This window comes from Brassica oleracea, chromosome C4, assembly GCF_000695525.1.
Source record: "Brassica oleracea var. oleracea cultivar TO1000 chromosome C4, BOL, whole genome shotgun sequence".
NCBI lineage: Eukaryota > Viridiplantae > Streptophyta > Magnoliopsida > Brassicales > Brassicaceae > Brassica > Brassica oleracea.
Window position 1 is genome coordinate 33986004 of NC_027751.1, and position 11288 is coordinate 33997291.

Genomic DNA, 11288 nt, shown 5'->3' on the forward strand with positions numbered 1-11288 from the left:
AAGGTGAGGCAAGCTGTGGAACAGAAAATCATCCTCCCTTGTTACACAAGAAGTGAAGATCAGCTGGCTGACATCTTTACCAAGGCTGCAAGCACTAAGGTTTGTGAATTCATACATTCCAAGTTGGGACTTGTGGATCTCCCATCACATTGATCCTTAGCCATGAAGTGGTCTACTCTTTTTTCCTTAGCTTGGTTTTTATCCCATGTGGTTTTTCCAAGCTAAAGGTTTTAATGAGAGAATGCTTCATGGTTTCCAAGCTTGATACCTACATGTGTCAAGCTTGAGGGGGAGTGTTGATCATAAAGCAAAGATGAGTAAACTTAATAATGTAAATTGTAGTAAATGTAAAATGAGGTTGTTTGGTGAGTGGAGTATTATGTCTACATATCATTCACTATCATTTCTTTATTTAGTTAGTGTATGGGAGCCTCTCCTTAGTGCAAGGGAGCCTCTCTTTCGTGTAAGGGAGCCTCATTTAGTGCAAGGGAGCCTCATTTAGTGCATTGGAGCCTCTTTGTTTTTGGCTCCCCTTTTGATGTATATATAGGCACTCCTGATACATGAAACAAGTAAGCAAGTCAATTTCTCCTTTCTCATTATCTTTCAAGAAAATCTTTCATTATTTTCTATGTTCTTCATTTAATTTCTCTTATCTTTCTTAATTCTCGTAAAATCTCATCTGTTTCCTTGTAACAAGCCATATATCTCCCAATATTTTTTTTTTTATTTTATACGCATCAATTGTCTTTTTCATTTTCGTTTATATATATATATTATGTAGCACGCTCCTGCCGGTTTGGTTTTTCAGCCATGGTGTTTAGTTTATAAATTGAAGTTCACATTAAGTAAATGTATTGTTCTTAAATCAAACCCAACACCTTAAACATCGTTTTTCTTTAAACTTAAACGTACAAGTCAAACGCGAAATGAACTAAGAAGTTCTCATTTGCATTTGACAATTATACTTTAAACAAATATAATTTTTAACTTTTATTTTCCCATATAAACGCAGTTTAAGAATATCGTTTAAAACAATCAAAGCGATGATATATAATGTGAATCTCGTTCTCATTGGAACAAAGCGAAAAAAATTCTCATACATTTCATACAAATTTTACGCTGAGATTGTTCCTTTCTTGTTAATATTATTTGTCTATCTATAGTTCCACGGAGAAGGTCTTAAAGCATCCGTGGATGGTGTGGGGCTAAGCATGTACACTATGTGGAATTCTACGAGGAGTACACTCATAGTTCCAGTGTTCAGGTGTTTAGTAGCTTTGTGTTTGATCATCTCACTCTTAGTTTCCATAGAAAGTGTTTACATGAATCTCGTAATCCTCTACGTCAAGATGTTTGACCGTAAACCAGAGAAAGTCTACAAATGGGAGGAAATGCAGAAAGATATGGAGCTAGGTCACCAAAACTACCCAGTGGTTCTTATCCAAATCCCAATGTACAACGAACGAGAGGTTCGTAATTTACCAATACCCGTCTATTACTTTATGATTGATACATATATATATATATAATAAACTACCCAGTGGCTCTTATCAAAATCCCAATATACAACGAACGAGAGGTTCATAATTTACCAATACCCAACTATTACTTTATGATACATATATATTATATATGCTGAACCAAAAAAAAAAAATATATATATATATATATGTATATTATATATATATATATGGCTCTATAAATATTCCTACGTAACAATATAACATGCATTAACTTAGGATTCCGGACCAGAGTCTATGTTACCGCCTAGACTCTATTTAGCCCGTCTACTCACTGGACCTCTTTATCAAACGCTTAGTTATTATCTAGAAGTTGTTAAATATCTTTTGTTACTATTTAGATCCAGAATACACCACATAAATAAATAACATATATTACTTTATGATTGATATATATATATATATATATGTTGAAACAAAATATATACATATTATATATATATTCCTATCTAACAATATAACATGCATTAATTTAGGAGTCCGGACCAGAGTTTCAGTTATAACTTTTGCGGGAACACGAAAAACGAATAGGAAAGAAACGTATAGGAATAAAATTACAGGAATAAAAAAGAATATTTGTTCCTTATCAAATTTAACAAAAAATGCTTTTGTTCTATATTTTTCTACAAAAAAAAAGAATGGAAAGGAATAAGAAAAAAAAACTATTCATTGTGAATGGTGATTTTTTTGAAAATGATATGGAATTCGGTGTTTTCTTTTGTTTTTTGGTCATCATTCAAAAAGTCTAAAATTAAAAATCATTAATGGCGAAAACGTTGGCTCCACCATTTGAGTGGACCAGCATAATCTTTCCAAACTGTCTGGTATTATTTCCAAAGATTCATGATGACCAAGGCGACAATGAATCAGCTTGGACTGCATACAACAGCTAATATTTTTTTTTAGAAGTTAATAAATTAATTTTGAATAAATGGTTCCAGTATTTTGTTCACATGGTTCAGTATTTTGTTGGTTAGATAAGTTTTTTCCATACATTCCAGTAATAAATTTCAGTTAGGTTATTGCACCATATTTTTAAATTCGTAAAAATGTCATATAACCATTCGCTTCTAAGCATTCCATGTTTTAGAGATTGTTTCTAAGTATATTATTTACAGATATTATGATTTAGAAGGGAATATATAGGATTATAGGAATATTCTCTTTTTCTCTAAAGAGAAAAAGTTATTCTAAAATAGAATTAGGAAAATATAAAAGAGAAAATAAAATTTTATTAGAGATGGTCTAAGTTACCGCCTAGACTCTATTAGTCCGACTAGTCACTAGACCTTTATCAAACGCTTAGTTATTATCTAGAAGTTGTTAAATATCTTTTGTTACTATTTAGATCCAGAATACACCACATAAATAAATTACATATATTACTTTATGATTGATATATATATATATATATATATATATATATAAATAATAAACTACCCAGTGGCTCTTATAAAAATCCCAATGTTCAACGAATGAGAGGTTTATAATTTACCAATACCCAACTATTACTTTATGATATATACATATATACATATATTATATATGTTGAAATAAAATATATATATTATATATATATATATATTCCTATGTAACAGAATAACATGCATTAATTTAGGAGTCCGGACCAGAGTTTCAGTAAAAAAAACTAAGATTAAAAATCAGCAATGGCGTTGGCTCCACCGTTTGAGTGGACCAGCATAATCTTTCCAAACTGTCTGGTATATTTTCCAAAGATTCTTGATGACTAAGGCGACAATGAGTCAGCTTGGACTGCATACAACAGCTAATACTAATCTCTCTCTCTCTCTAACTTAACTAATCATTATCTTTTCCTATTTTATTAAATTATTTACTAAATCAAGTTTAGCTAGTTTTTTGTGTTCAAGATATTTCCTAATATTAGTTAGCAAAATTTTAGAAAAATTCAAATTTAAAAACGATTTTTAATAATATTATGTGATATAATCCCAACTTGTAGAGAGAGAAAGAACACTTTCAAAAGAGAGCACTTTCAATTTTATTTTATAAATAGTATAGAATATAACAATACATTAAAGAGGTAAAGATGGAGAAAAACAAAGATGGTGATAGGGAAAATAGATATAGAGACAGATTGCACAAATAGAGATTGTATAGTTACAATTCTATTTTATGTTTCTTAAATAGGATAGAAAAAATCTTATTATAACGGTACATAAATATCATAGGCTAAAGATTATTATGGTTATGTAGTTAATTTTAACAGTTTGTTATGTGCATAGTGCCTAATTCTCCAAAAATATATTAACGAACTTAGCTGAAAACAGTTTAAATTATTTTGCTACTTTTGGGTGGAATAAACATTTACTCTGATTTTTCATTTTCTGTTCATTCTCTTTTTTTTTTTTTTTTCTATGTTAGTCTGAATTACGCTATTAATATACCAGTCATACCCTTATTCTTTGTGCAAATCACATTGAGTCCACTCATTACTCTCTAGCTATGTCTTATCAACATATAGATCCAACACTAGATGTTCTCTCATATGTCTTTTACAAGACCGTTGACTAAGTAATTCGACTCATTAACATCACCATCACGAATGTTTGGAATATTAAGTGGATCGTTTTTTCAAATGTGTGACATTAACTATGTTTTATAGCAAATTATTTTGTAACAAAAAGATTAAATTATTTTGTTATTAAAAAACTTATTTTTGAATCTGCAGGTATTTGAATTATCTATAGGTGCTGCATGCAGACTAATTTGGCCATGGGATCGACTAATCGTTCAAGTTTTAGACGATTCCACTGATCCAGACATCATGGTTCGTTCTTAATCGTATATGATATATCTCATCTATTGGTTGCGAACCGGTGTACTTGATACAGGGTGCTTCGTGGGGTATAATTTGGCATGAGTCTTTCATGTGATGTGTGATGTACGCCTGTACCCAATTACCTTGCGCACCTTGGAATTTGTCAGGTTTTAACTCGTCTTATCTGAGTTAAAAAAATGCATTCTCAAAATTTGGGAAGAACTAACCTCATTTCCAATTTATTTTTCTTGTATTTTTAGCTAGGATATCAGGTTTATGGTTTTGTTATGAGGGTTTATTGTTAGCTTTAGATTGTTTAAAATAAATTCCTAAATTTGTCATAAAATAAAGGAAATATCTGAAGAATCCCTTGTATGATGAGGAAAAACACATTTCTTTGGATATATGATATTAACATAAAAATATAACCTACATTTTAAATTATAGATCATGAATTATACCATTGTTAAATATTATTGAGTCGACTCTTTCCATTGTATATGGGGAAAAAATATCAGGAACTGATAAGCAAGGAGTGTGCAAAATGGGCATCAAAAGACATAAACATAAAATATGAGAGGCGAGACAACAGAAATGGCTATAAAGCTGGCGCTCTGAAACACGGCATGAGGCACAGTTACGTCAAGCAATGCAAATATCCAGCCCGAGCCGGATTACCTTCAGCGCACTATCCCATTTCTTCTCCACAACCCTGAGCTGGCTCTTGTCCAAGCCCGGTGGAAATTTGGTATGTACACATATATGACAATAACAACTACAACAAACTTCTAGTATTATTAATTTGATAAGGAAAGAAACAAAATGGCGCATAATTGTTTATATGCATAACATCAATTATATGCACATAATCATAATGCCCCGGTGGTTAAAAACATCATCCATAGATTCCAGGGATTGGACTTGACTTCCGTTCGGAATTTTCCGCTTATAAAGAAAACTAGATCTCGATGGCGCGGGTTTTTGTTTTCAATTCTAAATTGGTATATATTATAATATATACGTGTCTATCAATTTTCTAAAACATAATAAATTTTATTATTAAAATCGTAACTATATATATAAAGATTAGTAAAATATTTTTTTATTGTCATATTCAAAGATATTGTAAAATTTCACAAATTTAGAAAGTTTTTAAAAAATTAAATTATTCGCTTCATAGATTTATATTATGGAGTGGATAATTAAAAATTTAGTTTTTTTTTAATTTTTAAAATAAACTATATAGTTTAAAATTTGTTTTCATTGGTTTAAGGTATTAAAGATTAATCATTGTTAGATAATATGATTTTTGTTATTTAAAAAAAAATCTTTATAATTTTAAAAGTTAACATCGACAAATATTTAAATATTTAGCATATAGAGGTATAATATTACGACATTAAATTATATCTATTTAATTTATACTATATATAAATCCAATAGATTATCTATTGTTTAAATCCAATTCTTGATAGCTCAATAAAAATTTCTGGTATGCCCAAAATTTAAATGATAAGATTAGATATTAAATGTAATATGACTTTATAGGAATATGTCCATTAGGTTTATTTTTTAAAAAATCACACATGAATCAAGGTTGTGACTTCTGTTTTAATATATAAGATTTTGCCCTTGGAATTTGAGATAAACCTTAACGTGAACGAAGTTTGTGATACATGATTCGGTCATGCAGTGAACGCAAACACATGTTTGTTAACAAGGATGCAAGAGATGTCGCTCAACTACCATTTCATGGCAGAGCAACAATCTGGATCCACGAGGCATGCTTTCTTTGGCTTTAATGGTAAACAATTTTGCTTAAAATATCTTTTTTTTTGTAACTTTGCTTAAAATATCTTATACAAGGGTATTTGTATTTGCAGGAACGGCGGGAGTATGGAGAATCGCAGCGATGGAAGAAGCTGGAGGATGGAAAGACCGGACGACAGTAGAGGACATGGACTTGGCAGTTCGTGTTGGTCTTCTTGGCTGGAAGTTTGTTTTCATAAATGATGTCGAGGTACTTTATTTTTTCTCTTTTAATTTATATTGCTGCAATATTTTTACTGGAATCTCTTTCAATTTTTTTTTTACTTCAATGCATTTGCTTAAAACGCCAAAGTTGTTTTTAGTTTTGCGTTTACATGTCACAAATTTTATATAACATTTTAACATTTAAAAAACAAAACAATTTAAGTCTTGCTTAAAATATTCATTAAAATTATACATGCTAATACATTTCAGATAAATATTAAAATAGAATAATAGCTGAATAATTTAACGGTAGAATCAATCAATGGAACAAGGAAATCTCAGATGCTGAATAGATTTTTAAATTGATATTTGTTGTAGAACGCCAATAAGTTACTCGTTAGTAGATTATTAAGTTTTATTTATATTTTGCGCATTTGCATATCGCTATCTAAATAAAATGCTTATACTCATTGTAAAATAAAAATAACTGCGGTTGTAGGTGAAAAGCGAGCTACCAAGCCAATTCAAGGCCTTTAGATTCCAGCAACATCGGTGGTCTTGTGGTCCAGCAAATCTCTTCCGGAAAATGACGATGGAAATTATTCACAACCAGGTTTTTTTCTTTTTATCTGAAAAACTACGTCAAAAACCAAGCGTTCGTAGCTTGGTGGTAAAGGAGGTACAGCTGTACTGTCCGCCACCCGGGTTCGAGCTTTGGTCACAACGGATTTAACATCCCTTTCGTTGGGGCGTTGGACCCCTTACAAAGAGATAGTTAGGAATGTAACTGCCCAGATACCAGAGTTACCAAAAAAAAAAACTACGTCAAAAACCAAAACCAGGTTTACATACTTACCAGGTTTGCATACTTACCAGGTTTTTTCATTTTACTTTATTTTATCTTTTGGGTGTACGTTTTGCCACAAGTCCCAACTACCCTTTTTGTTTTTTTTTTTTTTGGCTGGCTTACCACTAGGACAATTCTTTTTGATTAACCTAGATGTATATCGAATTTATGAAAAAAATCTACACTAATCCTGAAACAGAGGTGAAATTCACGGATTGAATAAAGATAAAATATTTAAGTGATTGGTCACATTATATTCTAATGTCAATGGGGATAGATAGGGTTTTCCAAGTCATTATATTCTATTTAGGATTATGAGATATACTGACATTGACAAGGGTTAAGTTTATTCGGTTTTGTATAGTCTGGTTTTAAAAGCTATTAGTGGTTGGATTTGTTTGATACTGTCTAATGGTGTTGGGTTCATGCGTAGCCCGTTCTAGGCACATGTATGACATATTTCTGCAAACAGTTTGGGACACAAGAAACGAATTTTATATTTAGGGGTACACAGCAATTTTAAGATATTACTATATGGTTGCAAGGATTTTTGTTTTTATTTATTTTTATATAAACATTTTGTTTTCAATTCTAAATTGGTATATATTATAATATATATGTATCTATCAATTTTTAAAACATAATAAGGTTACGGTATATTTTTTCATTGAATGGATTGTTTCACATATATTTATATCTTCTTCTATATATATATATTTTCGGATTATTATTTCATTATTAAAATCGTAACTATATGTATAAAGATTAGTAAAATATTTTTTTATTGTCATATTCAAAAATATTGTAACATTTCACAAATTTAGAAATTATTTAAAAAATTAAATTTTTTGTTTCATAGATTTATATTATCGAGTAAATAATTAAACATTTATTTTTTGTTTAATTTTAAAAATAAACCGTACCATTTAAAATTTGTTTTCATTGGTTTAAGGTAGTAAAGATTAATCATTGTTAAATAATATGATTTTTGTTATTTAAAAAAAAAAATCTTTATAATTTTGAAAGTTAACATCGACAAATATTTAAATTATTAACATATGGAAGTATAATATTACAACATTAAATTATATCTATTTAATTTATACTATCTATAAATCCAATGGATCATCTATTGCTTAAATCCAATTATTGATAGACAAATGAAAATTTCTAGTAGGCCCAAAATTTAAATGATAAGATTAGAGATTAAATGTAACATGACTTTCTAAGAATAGATCCATTAGATCTATTTCTTAAAAAATCACACAAGAATCAAGGTTGTGACTTCTGTTTTAATATATAAGATTTACCTTTTACTAAAGACTATTCTCTCAGATAGTTATTTTTAAGTTTTTGTGACAAAAATAACTTTTAAGAAAGGAAATGACCAAAATAACCCCTTTTTATTTTGAAAATTTTAATTTTAATTTTTTTTTAAATTTGAAACTCTATCCCCAAAACCTCACCCCTTAACTCTAAACCCTATGTCTAGATTTAGTTAACTCTAGGGTAAAATTTTTACCTTTTAATAAAATTTATTTTAGTTATTTTTTTTTCATTAAGAACTATTTTGTGACAAAAACTTAAAAGTGCTATCTTAGAAAATTTCTCATTCAAATTATTGATCACGTTAAGAAATAGTTTTTACTATTGTTGAGTCAATTATGAATTCAGGGTTGTTAATTAAGATAAATTGAACCAATCATTGATTTTCTTTTATATTTCTATAATATCATTTTAAAACTCAGTTTTTTCTTACGTATTACACTACATTTATACTTTAAAAGTATTATGACTAATTGCCATTATTAATATTTCTATTTTTTTAATTAGTAACATTTAATATCATTTTTCACCAAAAGTATTTGTTTTATATTAAGACTAATATATTACTAAATAATAAAATTTAAAAATATTGGATGTGATATGAACTGTACATTTTCAAACTGATGTAATAAAATTATAAGTTATTAATTATTATTACATTCTAAAATTCTAACAGATTTTTTGGATTTTCAATAGTTTACAAGTTAGATTCGTTTATGTAATCTGACCTAATTTTAACACCAAACCAACATATATTAAATTATATGTATTTTTAAAAATAAAATATATAAAACTTTAGTACCAAAAACAAACTAGACTAAATGAATAATTTTTTTAATCAAAAATGTATAAAATTAATCAGATTTAGCCTAAGTGAAACCCATAAACAATTGTAGCTCGATTTTCAGAGAATTTTTGGAATTCAATATGCGTAAAATAAATATAGATATATGTGCATACACTTTCAGAATATTACTAGTTACATATGCTATAGAGTTTAACTCTAATTTCATTAACACTTTAATTTTTATATTAAATTAACGTATATGTATTTATATAATATTTCTAAAAATATCTGTAAATCTAAGTAGATGAACCAAAATTAAAATAATCAGATATTATCTAATTATAACCAAAAACTTATGGTTCAATTGTTACGAGTAGATGTAACCAATAACATACCCAAAAATTAACTAACCATACCCGGATCATTATACCTAAAATCACATATTTAATTAAGATAAAAATGATATTTAAAATTTTTTATTTATTTTCAATATATAAACTAAACACAAATCAAAATAAAATATAAACCAGTTATTAAAATTTTATTATTTTGTAAATATATATATATATGCGTGAACATGGAAAAATATATTCAAGTAAGAAAACTGTACGATTTATAAAAATAATCTTTTCAATTAACACGTCTGGCCGTCTATGTAATTGATCTCTTGTAAAATATGAATACCAAATTTGTAAAATCTCGAGTTGTGATATATAGAAAAGTTTATGAAGATTGTTTTGGCTACCTATGTCATCAAAGTTAATTTACCTTTTTCGTCACACATCCGTTTAGAACTTTAGAGTTAAGCGTGCTTGGGCTGAAGTAGTGAAAGGATGTGTGACCTATCGGGAAGTGATTCGCGATACCATGCAAGTGAGGCCAAAGCACGGAGAAAGGTCGGGTGTTGATGGCAGGGTCAGTAAACACGACTTTCGGACCTTGAAAAATTAACGCACCGCCCGTCAGATGGGATGGGGCCCACGGGCCGAGTGAGCAGGCATGAGTGGTGATACCATTCAAATTACCCTAAAGAGTGAATTACTCTCTCAAATAAGAGGTTCAGTTGCAGTACTTAGGGATCGAATCTACAAGGAGCTAGGGAACCTATTAAATCTAGTCAAATTATTAATTCTAAGTGTTTGTTGTTTTATGGTTTAAAAGTAAATAACAATCCTAATTGAGCAACAAGATGATTGGGGGTGTAACTTATTGGAAAATATTAGATGCAGAGTTTCTATTCAGGTGTTGGAGATTATAATCCTATAGATGCCTAACAGTTGCATCCATGATATATTAGAACTCAACTCCTTAATCACAGTGATCAGCGATGGCAAAGTTTCACTGGTTAACTAACTAGATCTTGGATCTCAACTGTCGTCTTTCGATCACAAGAAAGTGTCGATCGATGATCGTATAGGGATATCCATCGATACACCTTTCGCAATATCGATCGATTGTCATAAGAAAATATCGATCGATGCTTCTAGCTAAACCCTAGACGCAAGTTGATAATGCTCACTAGTCTCCTAGATCAGCGGTTAGCATCTCTAGCAGTCCTAGCGTGACATATTAGATTCAGGATATGATGGTCAAGGATGCTTGACTCATGCTAATTCCTAGGTTCATGTTCTAGTTAGCAAGGCTAAAACAAGCATTAATGAACAATCAATCAATGAATATCACAACTTAGCAAATCTATAGTTGGGGCTAATCCTTCTAACCTATTTGAACCCTGAATCTAATAAGTGAACTACTCAGACATAGCTAAGCAATTTATGACACAAAATATAGATAAAAACTGCATAGTATAGAATAGATGAATCAATGGAGTTCCAATCACAAATCTCTCTATGATGTTCTCTCTTAAAACTCTCAGCTGAAAATAAAAATACAATGGTGGCCAAAATCTCTCTTACCTCCTAACACTTAGGCAAGTATATAACTATTAGGTTAAAAACTCATCAGGGGTAATCTTGTAATTTGGTGAAGCCTTGGGTTTAAAGTCGGCTGGAACCAAGTCGCGCATCTCGC

General features: G+C 29.6%; 1 protein-coding gene across 1 annotated transcript in view; it reads left to right on the forward strand.

Annotated features, from left to right (window-relative positions):
• The window catches only part of LOC106337243 (probable mannan synthase 15), a 24889-nt gene that overhangs the window by 3470 nt on the left and 10131 nt on the right, over positions 1–11288 (forward strand). The window contains 7 exon segments of the mRNA XM_013776319.1: positions 1167–1472; positions 4234–4332; positions 4842–4981; positions 4983–5071; positions 6017–6127; positions 6207–6343; positions 6797–6910. Of these exon segments, the coding sequence (XP_013631773.1) occupies positions 1167–1472; positions 4234–4332; positions 4842–4981; positions 4983–5071; positions 6017–6127; positions 6207–6343; positions 6797–6910 (996 nt within the window).